The sequence below is a fragment of the Cololabis saira genome, chromosome 18 (genome assembly GCF_033807715.1).
Source record: "Cololabis saira isolate AMF1-May2022 chromosome 18, fColSai1.1, whole genome shotgun sequence".
Lineage (NCBI taxonomy): Eukaryota > Metazoa > Chordata > Actinopteri > Beloniformes > Belonidae > Cololabis > Cololabis saira.
The window spans coordinates 23,723,920-23,743,332 of NC_084604.1; the positions used below are offsets into that span (position 1 = coordinate 23,723,920).

The window sequence follows — 19,413 nt, forward strand, 5'->3', positions numbered from 1 at the left end:
ACTCCGCCCAATCTAAAACATATTAACAACTACAGATAAACTGACTAGTGTCATTATAGTCCCTGATTTACATCAGAATATAAAGAATATATTTATAAAATAATGAACCCTGAATTACCAAAATAAACTTCTTAACAAAAATAAATCTCCTCTTACACTTATAAGGTGAGCATGAATCAATCTTTTTTATGATGTAAAAATGTATTTATTTACTTTTATATATTTATTTAATTTTAGTTGTTAAATTAGAAAGAAAAAAGTCAAATCATACATGAGAGAAACTATTCAGTTTGTGGCAAAATATTTTTACTTGTATGAAACTGAAGATGCATAATGCAAACCTGACAATTACTTTTAGTTCAGCTTGTGGAAAATGGTTGGCCTGGCTTTCTCTTTAAAACTTAAACAGTTATAAAGCATTACAAACTGTAACAATAGGGCAAAGCCACAGCATTGTTTTGTATTTTGTGTCTTTCAAATAAAAGACAATTTTTTCTAGTCATATGTTCCTCATGCAAGGTTGTTAAAAAAAATACTGCTATAATATCGTATCGTATCGTCATCGTGACCTCAATATCGTGTATCGTACCGTATCGCGAGATTACTGTATCGTTACACCCCTACATATTATCCAGTAAAAATAGCCCCATTGTGGAAAGAAAATGGTCCCATCTCTCCAGATGTCAGCTCCGCATGTCGTGTTTTGTTCGTCTTTTTTTTCTGAGACAGGCACTCTAAAATCCATTCATCCATCGTTAGCCCTCCCCGGAGACCAAAGTTTACCGTTAACATGCCTAATTAATTGTTAATGAAAATAAACTGTAACACAAGCTACTTTTTGCTCCCTGCTGTAACCGTCAAAAAATATGTAACAGTTGGTTGTTGTCATGGATACATTGTTGCTTCCCTGACACGGAATGATATGCTGTGATAAGGCTTTGGAATAGAAGCTGTGGTATTTAAGATAAGATAAGATTGTTCTTTATTACTCCCTCAATGGGGAAATTCACTGCAGCAGCAGTACACTCAACACACACATGCAGGGAAAGGGTAAAAAAAAGTAAAAAATATATAATTACGAATTATAAACAGTATACTGTATACATTGGAATGAAAAATAATATGCTCATTATACCACAGTTAACAACCAATCATATTGCAGGATTTCACCTTTCCGTTTTATAATGGAATTTTTCTGTCTCAGAGAGAGCAGGGAGTGAGGGATGGGGCAGTTGATGTGTGCATGTGTACGATGTGGCTCTTTGCAGTAACACAGTAACCAATTGTGTCTCTTAGCCTCTGACTGGTTGTCCACCCCTGATCTACAGTAGCACCTTCTTTCTCCCTGCTGGACAATTTGCTCAGAGCCCAACATGATCACGTTGGTATGTAAAAGCTAAGGCAGCAATTTCCTACATAAATAAGAGCCGTCCACCAGCAACAGCAAGCATGAGAACGAAAAAAAAAAAAAATGAAATAAAACAGATTTAACCGATATTCTAGTTTCCGGAAATGTATCAAATTGTCACCAGCTAAGAGGGTCAAAACAACTATAACTAAGTAAGTAAACTTTATTTTTTACAGCACGCTTCAAAGAGAGAGGCTCAACAAGTGCTTCACAAGGTTAATGACAGGGTAGCAAGTAAAAGACCATGAAAAATAGGTTCACAAATAAAAATGGAAACAATAAAAAATACAAAGATGAAAACTGACAGGAACAGTCAAAAATCCTCCATGTACAAATCTTTACTAAAAACCTATGTAGGTGTCCTTCAAGATGGTTGTTTTTTTTATTTAATATCCACAGTAGCTGAGTCTCCCAGGTCCTGGAAGCAACACTCTGAAAGGCTCTGCCTCCCTTTGTGTGGAGCATGGTCCGAGGCACATCCAGAAGAGCCCGGTTGGCAGACAGACCTACGGGGCACATGGGCGTGAAGCAGGCCGACACCTCATCAGGTGCCTGACTGTGGAGGGCTCTGAAAATTAAAACTCAAACTATATTTGAATCGAAAGCAAGCGGCTAGATCGGGTTTGTCATCACTTTAGCTACTTAGCAATGAGGAAAGTCCTGACTTGCCTTTTGAACTGCATGACGACCTAACAGAGCTTTTTCCTTTTTATATTAGAAATAATATATTTTGGTGTGATGTTAGTTGTTCTAACAGACCATCGCTAATGGATTGGTGAACAACCTCTATCTGACAATTCAGTTGAACCATTGCCACAGTTTCCAGCCAACTCTATTATCCCATCTTTCAACAGTTCAGTTTCTCAGTTTTTCAAACTTGTACAACCGCTTTTAGTTGACTCTGATTGTGAGTTTGAGAATGCCTGGCTCTATAACTATAATTGAAAGTTTATTGAGTTAGAAGGGATTTTTGTTTCCCATCTCTTCTTTTCACATCAGCTCAAATTTCTCAACGTACTCTGTGAACATAGCTACGCTCTCGGCTTGTCACACGTGGCACTGCTGGTGAATCAAAAGTTGTGACAAATAGCAATCAAAGTCAAAATACTTTGGTACAACTTCTCCCTTTTTTGGAACATTCATTCTCGACCTGATTCTGTCATCAGAAAATGACAGAATTTTCTGATGACAAAATTCAGATCCCCCCCACAGCATCCCTGACCCTTCTTAGGCAGAGAAGATTTACAATCTGTAAATGTAGACATTACTCTCCCCCGTGGCAGTATGTGATGAAGACTAATGAATCGATAATCATGTGATTTTTTTTTTTTTTTTCTGTCATTGAAGGAGCGCTGGCTTCAGGTGGTCCATGGGCCACATGCGGTGCTTGGGTCATATTTGACCTATGTTTTGTAGAGCTCTTCGGTAGCTTGTCCTGGTATAGCAGCCAGGACAGTCAGCTCCTGTAGTCCAACCGCCTTCCATCCTCTCAGATGACCTCACTTTCTCTGGACCTCCATTGGTAGCTGACAAAACCCCAAGGATCCACATGTCCAATGTATGCAAGCGATCTTGCGCACAGCTGCATTGTTTCCTGCTTCTACCCGCCTTAACACTTCTCATTTTACATGTTTGGTAGCAAAAATGAGGGTGGATGGACACATTTAATCAGAATGAATGTCAGCTAACATTAATACCCACTAACTGCTGTATTGTGAATTGTGATTTTAATCATTTTCTAATTTTTTTCGTTATTGGCCATGTTTCTCAGCAGGAAAGACTCTTAACTGTTAACCTGCACTCGACCCATGTGCGCAGTATGATGGATATCAAGCCGCTTGTTTGCTTAGAGCCCTCCCCGTCTCCCTTACGGTCATTGTATATATATATAACACAAATCTTAAATCTATGAATAAAACTGAAATTTGAAAAACTGACTTATCCATCATGCCATACCTGTTAAAGTTTAAAAAATAAATAAATTAATAAAAAAAAAAACCTAGAATGATTTAATTTCTTTCTCTTTCGATACATTGGCCTTCAATAAACTCCAGCTGAAGCAAATTCTGAAATGGAGGCAATGAGACCATAGTGATATGCTGGTTTGATCCCTGGCTACTTGTTAGAAAAGGGAGGAGCCTTCCAGTCTGTGGTTAATGTTGTTGAAGGGTGTGCCTAAATTCAACCAATGGTTCTTTCTTACACCAAAGTAACCAGTTTCGACTTAACCACACAGATGATGTTTCAAGGTTTCCATGAAGTCCACCATGAGCTGCCTTTTATAATTATGCACTTAGGACGATCAAGACCTGGATGACTGAAATCTGCATGATCTCTAAATGGATCTTTCTCGCCCACTTCCTTTCCTTCTTCTGTCCTTCTCTCATTCCCTCCATCCCTCCCTCATTCCCTCCCTCCCCTCGATCAGAATTTGAGTTGCTGGGTGAAAGCAGTGCTGCAGAAAGTGTCGGCATCCATTCAGATCAGATCACAGGCACTAGGAAAAGGGAGGGAAGAGAGGAGAGGAGGATTTGAGACAGACTGGAGCTCAGCCAGAGAGCAGTGAATCAGTCTGTGGGCTGGAGTGTGGGGACGGACGGAGCGCAAATGAAATCCTGCCGAGTCATCCTGGCGTAGGATGCTCTCGTCGCCTCTTGGCCTCGCAGAAATGCGCTGCAGAAGTAGATGCTATAATGTCAAAGCACAGTAATATGATGTGAATTCACGGCAGGGTAAAAAACAACATAACTGATTTCTTGAGGGAAATTTTATTTCTCTGATGAGATGAACAATTGTAAACTTCATACACCTCTTTTAGCGTAAGTAACAGGTGAACATGTGGCTGATATCCCTATTCAAGTTATTATGTGTCAATTAAAACAGAATATATTTAAATAAAGCAAAAGATAAAACATCAAGAAGTTTTGGTGCAGCAGACATTGCATAGTTAGAAATTTCATGCTATTTCAGTTTCCCTCCACTCAGTTAATTGAGAATAACTTTGGTTGCCAATCAATCTATGCCGTTTGACCCTTATTTTTGGCATTTGAAATGTGTTTTCATGAATGGAGAGTCTTTTGCGCCTTACACACTCTTGTCCCACAAGTGTTGCGCAACACTTGTGCCACTTCTTGTCAAAAGCTGCATTTAGAACATGTTTTTTCTGCTCTAAATGATGGGGTTTTCATCGAGGCGTGTGCAAAAAGTTGTAAGTCAGTCTGCAGTGATTAAATGTAGGTTCAATTGGGATGGTAATGTCTAAGTTAAAATTAAATTAAAGCCATGTGCCTTATATTTACAGCTTAAGTATTATCGTATTACTCATCAATGCATACTTCTGTTTTGAGAAAATAAATAAATGTAAAAAATAAAGAAGGAAGATCTGATGATGACTTGATGAAGATAAAATCTGAAAAACTGCTTTGCTTGAATGATAGTTGATTTTTTTTCCTTCATCAAATACTTCTTGTCTGGTCCATCTTTGGGAAGTCCCAGTGGCTGAGGTATGAGCTAAACAGAATGTGGCTTTTGCAAAGCTCTGCACTCTCGTCAGCATCCTCTTGGTTGATGTAGGTCTGTATTAATAAAGTAGCTTTCCATATTTCAGACTTGGCAGAACTGATTAAGGTTGATGCAGGGCTGTTTATTTTAGCTTCAGTTCAGTTTTTTTCCCCCTGCCAATTTGTGGTTTAGCTAAACTTTTATTTGATCTAAAATCCTGCAAATGGCTTGGTGTGGTTCGTGAGGAGGGCCCTGATTTTGATTCTGGAAGGAATTATGACCAGCGATGGTCTTGTTTCTGAACGAATTAACCCCCCCCCCCCCCAAAAAAAAAAATCAATAGTTGCTCTTTTCAAATGTAATATTTTTTTATTTTAATTTTTTCACTAATTGTTTTATATGTATACTTTACGTCCCGCAGAGTTGGTAATTGGTTGCTTTTTCAAAATTCAGATCTGCAAAAGCAGACTGTTGAAGTATAATTACAGTTCTATTTACGCAGGATTATTGTAACTTGAGTAGTTCCTGTAACTTGTAAAAATTGAGACAGCTGTTTACACTTGAGGTTATTATGTGGAAAACAGTTCTTTTGTACATGGTAATATTAGTCCTGAGGGAGCAGGTCTTTTTACAAAGCCATGAATCTGTAAATGTCACCAGTAGGATGTGAAGTACATCTGTGGTGAGGTGGGAGGACAAACGCATCCGTAACATGAATGTTCCCTCCTCAATCCCGCTCACGGTCGGAATCGACACGCTGGAACATTTTAAAACACCTTAACAGCTTTCTGACAGTGTAACGTTTGCTTATCCAACGGGAGCTTTATAGTTAGCAGTTGGTTAGATATCAGTAGTTGTAGAGAGTCCCAGAAAGATTCTTGGTGCATAAACACCTCACTCTTTGCAAAAGTATTCATGACGTGCTGTAAACTCCATACAAACATCGAAAGTGACCTTGTAAGAAGTTATTTCATTTTTCGTTTCAATCGACGTGTACCCTACGCCGTAGGCTCTGCGTTTGTTGTAACGCGGAACCATAAATCAGCCTTTAGTCACCCCGTCTTCACACAGGAAGATTTAATTGAATTCTAAACAGTTACACCATAGTTCTTTACTCCGATTCCTCATCATTTCATATGTTACGAGAAATCACAACACTGAATTTTCACAAATTTTACAAACTTTATTGTTAAAAAAATAAAACAAAAGTTGTATATAAATAACATGTATGCACTATTGCTGGCTCAAAGAAGGACCGTGCGTCTTCTGAAGGTGTCGTTGAACAGCTTCAGAGATGAATAAAATGCACCATTTTTGAGATATTTTGCTGTTCTCTGTCCCTGCCTCATCTACCACTATCACTGTGCCACCATACTTTCTCTTTGAATACATTAAAGATTTATTTGACAATGAAATTATAAATAATTATTCAAATTACTATGTCACAACTACAATGGCAGGATTTTGTTATAAGAACCAAACCTGTTTTGTACTGTACTATTGCTAGAAGGTCCTGGGTTCAATTCTCGCCGGGGATGCTGTGGGCGCTGAGTTAAGTTCCCCCATGACTTCAGCGCCCACACCCTGGGTGGGGTTGGAGAAAGGGCCTTTCTGTGTGGAGTTTGCATGTTCTCCCCGTGTTCCCTTGGGTAGCTAATGCAATAGTCCTGGGCTATACATGCCCCCTCTGGCCAGCCGGGGCGCCAGATGGGGTGGGGAGGATCTGGCTGGAGAAGCCTCACCCTGTCGGGCGAAAAGAAGCGGCCTGCTCACTCCTCAAGTAAGGAGGAGACTTGAGCTCAGTGCAGAGGTTGGTAGAGGGAGCAATGCCCAGGACTGACTTAGGTAGGAGCACTGGGTTTTATATATATATATATATATATATATACCGGTGTATATATATATAAAAATGGGAAACATGACTGATCAACATGTTTTTAAATCAAACCTTTTCATCTGCTTATTTCTAATGATGTGGGAACAGCTTTCGTAAGCTTGAAAAAGGAGTTGGAACATCACATAAAAGAGACAGGAGGCAACAAAAGATGACACATTGAGAGGGTAAAAACATGCATGTTAGGTTTTATTGATGATTCAAAATTGTCCATAGTGTGGGTGTTGTGATTGTCTGTCCATACATGTCCCTGCGATGGACTGGTGACCTGTCTGGGGTGTGTCCCTGCCTTTTGCCCATAAAGGGCTGTGATAGGCTCCAGCAGACCAGTGGTCCTGAATAGGAGTAAGCAGGTATAGATAATGGCTGGATGGATGGATTTTCTGAAATGGCGCCTCTTTTCGACTCATTAGCGCTGAACTCTGCTCTTGTATATCCAGCCCACACTGCGGTTCGTCTCAGAACTGCGCCGCGTGGCGGGCGTCTGCCATTTTTGACGCGGGGTGCTTGGCCCTGAGCCTGGAAGCTGGCAGCTGCTTTTGTGTGTCGTGACCACTTGAAGCTGGAGATTTCACCAGGAGACATGTGCATGCACAAACAATCAGGTGCATATTTGCACAAACACGGATGCATACTGAGAAACGGACGCACGCGCTTACAAATTGCCAGCAAATTATGCTCCTGACATTGCCTCTCAGTTGGCCCTCTCATAATGGCTCTCAGAACACTTAATCAGTTGGTTTGTGTGTGTGCACACACATCAAACTAATCCAACATACATTTACATAGAAGAGATCAGTCCATGCTGGAGGGACATTAAATCAGGTACTTTTACGTCTTCATAAAAAGCCATGATTGTGAGTATTTGGTTCAGTGAGCTCTTTTCCTTCACCTGTTTTTTTTTTTTATCATATTCTTAGACACACATTGGTTTGAGAAACCCATATCTGTTTAGTTTAGTCACTTCCACTGTTTAAATCAAGACATAATTTGTCAAATTTGGCAGATCTGTAAATTTGGCAGATCTGTTGGCAGAATGGGATTAGGATATCTAAATCTATGTCCATTGGTGCAACCTAAGATGGAAATGAGATGTTTCTTCTTTTAGAAAAAGGGCCCACGGAGGTTTTTATTGTTCTCATCCAACATTTTTGCACCACCATGATGGTACAGCAAATCAAAAGAGACGAACCAAACTGAGACTCTAATTAGGCGGAATCTGATATTGTGTTTCTGGCTAAATGAACTGCAGGACTGTAGAAAAAAAAAAACATATTTAACTGTACGTACTGTGTAGATTACGTTTCTTACAGTGTTCAGTGTTCTGCGTGTCTCTTCACACTTTGGATACTGTGAATGAAATTTATGTTGAGAAGCCTGAAGGCTGAAAATATGAATAAATTGATGTGTGAAAGCAGAGGGTTTGGGGCAGGGAGTGAAAGTGTGTGTTATAGAACAGTGCAAGGATCTCTTTTCATAGGTTTGTGCCGTCTGTTTATCATTGCAAAACAGAAATTAAAGAGTTAAACTGGATTTGTACTAACAGAACCTGTCATTGAAACAGGGCCATCAAACTCATTGTTTAAAATATCCTAGATGTTTGCATCCAGGGGTTTCAACTCAAAATGTAACCATGTTTGCAATCATTCCACCATTTCTTAGCAAGTATGTAACTTACTTAAATTATGTATTGATCTAAAAAAGTAAACAAATTGGCATTCAGTATTGCTGTAAAATATTTTCTGACACATTAGTCTGAATAAGAGCCTGTTGAAAAGTAAATAAATAAAAAGAAATCAAGATGCCACCATGACTGCACAATGCCATTTAAAGGTAGCGTAAGGGATTTCTGGGTGTCGTCTATTTGAAACAAAACACGGAGAGCCAGCTTTTCCTTCTCTTTCCCTCTCCCTAAAGAAACCCACCTTTTGAACCCTCGCCCTGTTGGCAATGGAAATGTTTGTTATAGCCTGGATGAGACTTCCCCCACTCTGTTAACAGAGCCAATGCTGTAAAGTAAAATGTAATCATAGGTTTTAACTGTCTACACGCAAGATGCTCTGCTAGTGAATGGTGAGGAGATATTCCTTAAATGTCCCAGAAAGTGCTCTCTATTAGTGCGTGGAGTCACTTTCCCAACTTTTAATGTGGTTTCAGTGTAATGTATTTCTAAACATGCGATGATTGGTTAATTCATCTTACAGCAGATATCGCATTCAATACCCAACTGCTTATGTTGAGTGACTCCATGCTTCAGTGCCAGCTAATCAGCCAGGATTACAGATGAAATACGATCCACTGTGTCCTTCTCGTCGACAAGAAGAGGGTGCAATCAAAAATAAATGGATGGAGCTTTTTCTCACTTTCCCACACGGGAGGAGACCAAAACTCTGCAAAGCTTGTCCTGAGCCTCTGAAAAATGCAGGTGTGGCTCAAACTGCTGAACTGCCGAATCAAAAGAATCACTGGAGGAGCTGAGTGACCTTGAAATATTAGCAAGTTGGATTACTGGGAGTGTACATTATTATTTCACAGGGGGATGGAACAACGTGAAGAAAAGGGATGAAAAGATGAATGATAGCCGTGGTTAAAGTGGAAAGAGTTTATAACCACTCATTAAACTTAAGTCTGACGGATGGATGAAAGGAGGAAAGCAGTGAGTGATGACGAAAACAGGAGAATTATGACTAACTGTTTATCCTTTTATGTATCCTGCAAGTGTAGGAGGAAAAAAAGTATTTAATTCAATGAGTCAGAAACCTCTTTGGTTTGTCAATCTCATCTTGACCATCTTGACGCCGCCGTTCCAACCCCCGTCTCCTCTCCTTCTCTTCACAGAATAACGTTCTGCCACCTGCCCTTCCAGAGTAAATGGTTGTACATCGGCACCGAACGAGGGAACATCCACATCGTCAACGTGGAATCCTTCATGCTCTCAGGCTACGTCATCATGTGGAACAAAGCCATTGAACTGTGAGTGGCCCTGGCCTCTTTTATTTTATTTTTTATACCGACAACCTCTCCCACATTTGTCTGGAGGTGCCTTTCCCTTCCCTCTCAGCTGCTGCACACTCCATCATACTGCTGTATAGGCTTTCCATCGCATAGAGGAGTTCAATCCAAAGTGTATCACTGATAAGTGGCTAATTAAATATTGTGTATGTACTGTATATTTACTGTGCTGGAATCTAACACTTAATTTGCAAACCTAAAAGTGGAATGTTGTGTCATTTGCATTTTATTTTCAGGCAAAGTATCATGTTCCACGTGGAGAATGACCTCAGCTACTTGAATGGATCTGTCAGCTTGACAGGCTCCATTTTGGCTCCCTGCTGTACGGACTTAAATTATTCACTGAAGCATTTTGCTTCACACTTTCTCCTCATCCTCTCCGAAGCATGTGTGTGTGTGTCTGTGTGTGTGTGTGTGTGTGTGTGTGTGTGTGTGTGTGTCTGTGTGTCTGTGTGTGTGTGTGTCTGTGTGTGTGGAGAGAGTGAGAAGAGGATAGCAGTGTGGGTGGAACAGGTGTCTGTTGAGATCAGTGTATTGTGGCACACAGACGACTCGTTTCAACAGGAGAGGAAGAAAAGGCGAGATCGGGAGGTGGGGGAAACGAAAGGAAGGGAGAATGTATGACAGGGATGGGAGAAATGGGGTGGATGCAGCACATGTGAGGGATGTGGGGGGATTTTGGGGGGATTGGGGGTTGAGTGCACCCTCTTTCAATTAAAAGACCTAGTCCCTCACCAGATCTTTAAATTGGGTTAATAAACATGAAACAACACCTGACATCAAACACCCTGTCGTCAGTACGCACTGTGGAAGAGATGCACATACTTGCAACACCATTCTTGGCCGGAGTGAATCCCAGGATCCCGGAGGAAATCAGGTGGAGATGCTTTAAGTGAAAGGCAGGAGACGAAGATTTAAACCTTTGTTCCAGTCAATCATCATGAAAAATGTAAAAAAATTCCCCTCCCCTCATGGGGACAATAAAGTATCCATTTAATGTATCTTTACAAAAGGAGAGGGTAAAAAAGAGCCAAGTGCTGCAATTCAGGTTCGCTTGATTCATTTATCATCAGCAGTTGTGTGCCCACCGTGAAAGCAGGAGTTTACTTTATGTAACTGTGTGCCAAGCAGGAAAGACATCAGCAGTGAGCTTAGAGGAACAGCTGTTGTTGAGCAGCTGAGTCGTTATAAGGACATTTCTTTTTTTTTCTTTTTTTTTTTAACATATTTTTATCCCCGATATTTTTCCCCATTTTCATTCCCCAGTGCTCTACCTAAGTGGCAGTCCTGGGCATTGCTCCCCTCTACCAACCCCGGGAGGGCCCCGGGGTAAGGACATTTCTAAATAAAGAAATAGAGAAAAATGAAACTTCAAACCCCATTCGAATTTTGTGTAAGTGTAAACATCCTGGCATTTTGCCATTTTTATTGTAGCTTCAACTCAGGATCGTGGAACCCTGTTTCCAAGTTTAATGCCTCCTATATAACACTATTTGTGTTAATGGCAATGTGATTCCTTGATTGAGAAACATATATAGTATACATAAATACATCCGCCCTAATGCGCCATCATTCTACAATTTCAGCTCGAATGTTATATTTTCCTTTTCGTAAACGGAAATGTTCTTTAAAAATAATTGCATTTTGCTTTTACTGAACTGTTTTTCGAATTATACCAACCTGCAGGACTTCAATTACCACCTTCCCATTGCATAGTAATACTGTATTTTACAAGCACACATCTCTCCATCTGCTCTCATCTTTGCGCTCAGTCTCCATTTCCTGAACTCATCCGAAGATAAATTGCGCTTATCAACATACATCATGTGACATTCACTTCTGCAAACGCTAACAGCTTTGTTTCTGTTCAAACTGAAGCTCTGCACGATTAGTTTGAGGAAATTAGGTTTCTTTATCTTTTTGGTACAGGCTTCACTCACTCACGCAGCCATTCTGCGGGATATTATGCCTTATAAGATGGCAGCGGTGCCGGGAATGATTTCTCTGATTTGTTACAGAGGCACTCGGTTTTGCATATCGGTTTTAGTGTGTCTGCAGTTTGCCTTGAAGAACATCATAGAGGTAGGAGGTGAGTGTCTTGTTCTCTTTGTCTCATTGTGGGGTTTGGATAGTAATCTCCAAATCGGAAATCTTTCTTACCCCCCCCCTCTCTAAGCTGTCATCTGAGACTCAATAATTGAGTCATGGTTTTTATTTTGGTGTCATATATCTATGCTAAATGGACTTGAAATGTGAAAATTAAATCATTTTCTATGTTTCAGTTTTTTTAAACTGATTCTTTGATTGAATAATAAAAAAAAAAAATCTATTTAATAACCTGTCCAATACCCCCCCACAATAGTGTCACTGATGGTTAAAGAGGCTATGATGAAGTGTGTTTAGGGTCATCATCCCTTGGGCCCTGCTATTTGAAGATGAGCTGCAGTCGCTGCGCCAGTACCCGCAGGCCCAGCCTGATCCGGTGCCCACACCGATGTTCCCAAGCTAGTGTGCTGGAAACTGTGCTAAAATATAGCTCAAACACACACACACACACACACACACACACACACACACACACACACACACACACACACACACACACACGCACACACACACATAAAAATCCAAACTGCATGGCACTATAGTTCAGTCAATGCTGTCGGCATGGCAATAAGGCTGCATGCAAATCCCTGTCTGTTCACGGCATAATTTTTTTTCTTTCCCCCTCTGCACAAATGCCCCCTGCAGGATCCGGCAACGCCTCTTGTGCATCTTTGTGCGTGCATGATTTAATTCAGTTAAATGGTCCCTGGCTATAAAAGGCCAGGGAGAAGTGGGACAGGGGTGGTAAATGTTAACAGCTTAGCTCCTGACGTATAGTTCACGTGAACATGTTGACTTCAAGCATCTTGTGCTACATTCACTTTAATTTCCCCTGCTCTCTCAATCAGGACACCTGGAGCTATTGTTAATTCTGGATTCATTTACTTATTATCATGCTTCTGCTTCCTGTATGCTGTGTTTTTGTGCTTGTGTGAGGTCCTCAGCTGGTTGCGCAGTTAACACAGATGTTTCACAGAATCCAGCACACTCAAATTTCAGCACCCACACTGCAAAAAATGCTCCTCTAGAAATGTCCATAATATTCCATAAATCTTGTTAAAATGGTCTAATTTTAAGCAAAAATGATATTCGCTGCTTGCCTTATTTGTTTTTGACTGGATTTCATTTTCTTAATCCAAACTGGGCCCAATATTTTCTGAGCTCACAGTTCAGAGGCACCAGTAAAGCTGTCCGGTGCGATATCATACGGAGCGCCCACACACAATTACATGAAGTATCACACATCTTGATATTCTGCTGGGGTAATGGGAAGCCACACACTTGAGCTGGCTGCAAATGGGCTGTTAAGTTGTCACCTGCTCTGCTGTGTTGACACCGAGTATTCAGCAGTGTATATGTGTGTGTGCCCTTGGCAGTGTTACATGTATATCTTAATATCTGTGGTTTTATTCATGCACACATTATATAAGAAACTCAAAGATGGATTTGGTATAATGGAAAAAAAAAGGTACTGAAGCCATCAAGGTTATAGTTCCCTCTGAAAATTCACTTTGAACGGCGCTGTTGGGGATGGGAGTGTTGTCACACAGCAAAAACGTTCCTAGTTCAAATATCAGTCTTTTCTGTGTGAGTTTGCGTGTTCCCCCCGTGCTTGCGTGGGCTTTTTTTTCCCAGCTACTGCTTCCTCAGTAGCCAAAAAGTACACGAGAGATTCTAATTTCAATTTAGGTGTGAATGTGAGCACATATAGATGTTTGTCTTGTGAAGTAATCATCAAAATGAATGAAGATTCAGTTGAATTTTTTCAGCAGCTTGTGTGTGCACGTGTGTGCATGTGTAAGATTGTCCTTGTGAACAACATAAAAGCCCTTGAGTCAGTAGGTGAAAGACATACATGTGATAAATGTGAAAGTTAGGAGAACAGAGCCGGACACAAAACTAAACATGTACTATACATTAAAGCATGCCATGACTGTGTGTGTGTGTGTGTCTGTGTGCAGGTGGGTGGGTGCTTTAGTGTATTTGTGGCACACCACGGATGGTTTTTTGGGAGACTGTCTGTGCTCTGCCCATCCTGCCCCTGTTGCCATGGTGACTCCTGTATCTCCAAACCGGCATGTGTGTTTATGGACTTTGTAAATATGTTCAGATCAGATTTATAACCTTAAATAATTCATTTGAAATCATCACAGGGGTGCACATAGTACTAGATTAAAGAAAAAAAAAAGTCACAAGATAGTTGGAATTAATCTTGTAATTCACCGGGAATGAAAGTGACTGTTATGCTATTAGAGTATTCTTTAGAAATGGAGATGTTAAGACGTGTGTGTGTTGCTGTGGACGGCTGCTGGTTCAGGGACAGACGGTGACGGGGGATTTGATAAATCAACAGCTCCGGCTGCAGCAGAGCTTAGGTAATATGGCTTCAGCAGTAACAGGCTAAATATAGAGGCAACTGACTGCTGCCCACTAACTGCTCTTTCACGCACATACAAAAACAAATTGTTGAATATGGTTTCCTGCTTTTATACAGGACATGTACGCATATAATATACAGGTTCATGCGAATATGTACCAGTGCAATGAACAGAGATAATTCTCTGATTTATTTCTTGTTTTTCCTTTAAAGCATGTTTTCACTCAGGCACATATTTCTCTAGTTTTATGTTCATGCTGGCACACAACGTCAGACTTTATGATGAGTAGAGAAACAGTTCAAAGCTCATTCTGAAGCAAAAACAAGGTCTCCTTTACTTCCTTTCTTTTTTGCATTAGATGCATTTGGCTCCAGCTCCTTCCTTCCTTCCTCTTCTGCTTGTCTGGCATCCCTGCCCTTGCTGCATGGTTCGGGGTTTATGTTTCAGCACCAGCAACAGTTGCTGTTTTTCAGCAGTGACCTTGCTATCTCGCTTCTTAAAGCAGGTTGGGAAGATTCTGCTGCCACGTGGTGCGCAGAAGGAGAGGATTTGACAAAAGGCTGTCTGGAGGGTAAAACACAGACGGGGATGGAACGGAGAGGGGGGGGCATATCCACCGACATGCAAATACACGCCGCCACATCCCAGTACACTTAGCCTCTGGAAGCTGACATAGTCATTTATCATGCGCCTTTGGTAAGTTTATGTCTTTGAACTGCCTTTTAGAGCATTGGAGTGATTGGCAGCTCTGTCTTCTTCCCGCAGACCTTTTCCACAGGTGTACAGACACTTTTGCTCCTTCCTCTAATGCTCTCTATACATCACTCATGGATCATAAACCAGAAAAAAAAATCCATTATTCACTTGTATATCCAGTTCATGTTTTACCTGAATTGACTTAAAAAAAAAAAAGAAAGAAAAGAAATATCAGCTTTTACTAAGCTGGTTATGCTCTGTAAACCCTCAGAGCTCAAACAACAGCCTCACATGGTAAATAAGCCTGAGCAAGACTAAACATGTGGCTAATTAACATATCCTTAATTGTACTGGCTGAGGACTCTGGTGACCAGCATAAGCATAAAGAAATTGTTAGTTGACTTAAAATATTCAGAAAAGCCAGTACACACAGCTCTTGTGTGACTCGGCAGTATACTACATTAAAGTAAGTAAAGTGGTTGTTTTAAGAATTTTTTTTTCTGCAATAGAGCACTTTTGTTCTCCCCACTCCTTCTCTTTTAGTACTACCTGATTAACCCCGCCCCCTCCCTCCTCTACATCTGTACTCACACATCTTCATCGTGATGACAAATTAAAGAAATAAGAACTAAGACATTAGATTGTGTGACAAGGGTTGAAATTCCAAGATGATCAAATCACATCAGTTACGTACGGATAAATACGGTGTAGGGGCAAAGGCTCCAAATAAAAGTGCTGGTTACATCATAATGTGTGGCACAGAGTAACATTTTTCCATTTAAAGCACTTCGTGTAAAATGCCAATTGATATTGGCATCCAAACGTACCTGGATATTAATTTTTAATGAGGGTAAATGGAAGAAATGCAGAGCCATGGGTGAATTTCAAGGCTTAATAGATGAGCTTGCATTTCTGAAGGCCTGGATAGTGTACCTTAATGTTTGTTTTTTGCATGTCTAGGTTTTTGCTTTGCCACAGATAGTCGAGCTTTCACCAATTTTGTTCCCCTCTGTGCTACGCCTTTTCTGTTGTGACGCACTGATGCAAAATGCTGATGATCTCTTTTCTTGATACGTTTTTTTCATATAATTTCATACAGTTGTTACAATACAGAATATTTTCAGACGGCAACAAACCAAATAGTGACCTTAATATTTTGATCCAGAGTGAAGGTGCAGTTTGATCATCTTGCACCAGTGATTGGTCATTTAACTAATTACTTATGCACATTACTCTAAAATATCTGTATATGTTTTCTTGCACTTTTTACAGAAGCACTTTTTCCTTTTGTCTATTTTATCTATTGCTCTTTTTTGCTTTGTATTTGTTGGTAATTTAAGAGTTCCTTGATTTGATACTGTGAATGTATCTAATGATGTCTCCGTTGTATCCCCAGTATGTTGTAGAGTATGTAAAATGTTGTGACAGGAGTGGCATTTTGATACTTGATTAGCTTTGGGTCAGTTTCTCAAAAAAGTTGGTTGAATTGATTAAATCTGGAGGAGAGCTTTTGAGATGGAGATGAGTAAAGGGAGAGGAAATTAACCTTGCCAAGACTAATTGAATGGCAAGCTGAACATCATTGATTGATTTATAGAAGCGGGTTACTAACTTTGATATACTTGTTTGGCTCACACTGTTGCACGATGCAAACTACATTTTTGGACCGGATGGATGCACTTTACTTGCGTTTAAAAGTTAGAAATCCAAAAAAGATTTCAAATTTCAGGTCAGCATCATGTCAATGTGCTGAAATCCTATTTGATATAGTAAACAAACGGCACTTTTGAATATATTCAGGTATATATCAATTTAGTGAGTCATGATAGAAATCCATATATTCTAAAAATAACTTTTCTGTCTTTGAATTTTTTCAAACATGTATCTTAAATTTGCAGATATGTTTTGGACATTTTTTTTTTTTAGAAAAGCTGTCACAGTAATGACCCAAACGGGTTCCTGTTGAGGTTTTTCAGGATTCTAATGTAAAAGTCGGCTTTGGTGCTGAAGTCCTTACAATATTACTAAAAAGATACGAACAAAATGTTCAGTACAGAATGATTTTAACTTCATATTCTACCTCTACATGCTTCCCCTATAGGTCAGATCATACATGACATTACTGCTCTCTGCAGCTATGCAGATGACACCCAAATCTACTTGGCTCTTTCACTAAGTGACTGTAGTCCAATAGACTCGCTCTGTCAGTAACAGAAAGTTGAATTGTTGCCTTAATCCGACCGATATTGAATTTTTAAAAGCCATGTATACACCTTAGCCGGGCCGTAGTCGAACAGAACTGAAGCTCTTGAGATCGAGCTTTAAGTGCCAGATAATGCGGTCCTAATTCAAGTTATTTTGGCATATATATGCAACCCACGCTTAACCGGGCTAGTGACTGCCCCGGGACTACCCCTTCCAGAAGTGACATGCCGCGGGAGGGGGAATAATAACAATCACGGCATCATAACTACACGGTAACAGAAGAAAAAGAGGGAGACTTTGTGTGCATCTTACCTGCAAAATGATCAGGCTTTGTATGTACGAAATTTACAGAGCTACTGAATCATTAGTGTCCATATTTTTGCATGCTGTCCTCCTTCGCGCTTGTTTACCAATTGTACCAGAAAAATGCCAACGCGAAAGTGCGTGTGGCGCCACCTAGCGTCCCGGAGTCAAACGCACCTCACTCAATAATCGATTGTCTTCTCGTGCCTGAATATTCAGATTTCTCTGAAACTCCAGTTTAATCCTTAGTTAGATGATTGCCAATAGCTTGATTTAGATGTTCATGTAACCCCACTGAATGCTTGCAGCACGTGAATAGCTGGATGCAATCAAACTTTTTTTTACTAAATCAAGACAAAAATAAATCTATTTGGAAAGAATAACATTTTCTTGAGTCTTAAGGGCTAGAGATAAAAACCCAGGTTAGGAATTTTGGTGTTTAATTGGACTTGGACCTGAGCCTCAGTAGCCACATCAAGGCTGTAACTGAAATAGCTTTTTATCACCTCAAACAAATATCAACAGCCAGTGATCTGATGTCCAGAGCAGATTTAAAGAAGCACATCCATGCCTTCTTCTCCGGCAGACTTGACTACTGGGAAGCTGCTCTGTCAGAACTGTGTTCTGTCAAAAAGAAAAGATTGGACAACTTCAACTCATCCAGAACGCTGCTGCCAGAGTTCTAACAAGAACCAGGAAAACTCTGCACATTACTCCTGTTTTTAAGATCCTTACAATGACAACCTACTGTGTTGAAATGTTGTCAGTTTATGTATCAATAAACAACATGGGGCCAGAAAATGTCATGACTATGCTGAACAGATTAGATGAAGTTCCCATTGATATTAAATGTCCAACTCCAGACACTTTCTCATGCCTTTGTTTAGTCTAATTGTATTAACTTATCTATTCTAAGCTCTGTTTTATTCTTTTTCCTGTGATTTTGTTATGTGTTTTATTTGCATTCTCATGTTCTTTTTTCATAATGCCAGTGTCTTTGTAAAACACTTAAAGTTGCCTTTGTATATGAAACATGTTTTACAAATACAATTGCCTTCCCCTGCTGTACGTTACTATATACATGTATATAGTTTAGATAAATGAATTATAATTGCACGTTTTTGTGTGTCGCTCTCTCTTTCCTAAGGTCCTCCAAAGCTCATCCTGGACCGGTAGTCCACATAAGTGATAACCCTATGGATGAGGGAAAGGTAAAGCATAACTTTTGTTTTTCCACATGCAACTACACAGAATTTATCTGTTTAAATTATAGTTATATTATAGTTTTCCACTCTGATTTTTGAGCTGACTTTGATTTGGGTCTTATTTAAATTTAACTTTAGGTGCTTTTGTTCACTTCTAGCACAAAGGCTGAGAAAGATCGATACTTTGCAACATATGCAGATTGAAGGAACACAATCAAATAATGCAGGCATCCAATGATGCCACTTGCAATGCAACTTTTATTTCATTCTGTATCTGTGACTTTTCGGAGAAAAGTGTTAGTGTCACTGCTGTCTTTCATTCTCAGCAAACTGACAATTTTGACAGGAAATGCTAGTGACAAAACAAAATGGAAAAGTAACAGTTCTGGTCATGAGTACATGTGTGTGCTGAGCTGTGTTTATATGATATGATGATATGTGAAAAAGGTACAACAGACAAAATCTGAAAAAAATCTTGGTCGTTGCCACTTTTATATGGAATGCGGCTAATTTGATCGAGAAACTGAACTTGAAATATCACATGGAGGATAAAAGTGTAATAGAGAGTTAAGAAAGAGCAAAAAGACCAACATCAGTAAAAAAAACAAACCCAAAGCATTGTGCCAGCTGAGGTTTTGCACCCCTGAAACTAACCAGCAAATGAAAAACAACGGTGGTCAACCTCATCATCGCTACTTCTATTTT

At 39.9% G+C, this 19,413-nt stretch overlaps 1 protein-coding gene across 2 annotated transcripts in view; it reads left to right on the forward strand.

The window, feature by feature from the left end:
• Positions 1-19,413, forward strand: part of stxbp5a (syntaxin binding protein 5a (tomosyn)) — a 137,702-nt gene that overhangs the window by 60,250 nt on the left and 58,039 nt on the right. For both annotated transcript variants that reach the window (XM_061746598.1, XM_061746599.1), the window contains exons 5-6: positions 9,642-9,776; positions 18,651-18,714. In XM_061746598.1, coding sequence (XP_061602582.1) covers positions 9,642-9,776; positions 18,651-18,714 — 199 coding nt within the window. The remainder of the gene's footprint in view (positions 1-9,641; positions 9,777-18,650; positions 18,715-19,413) is intronic.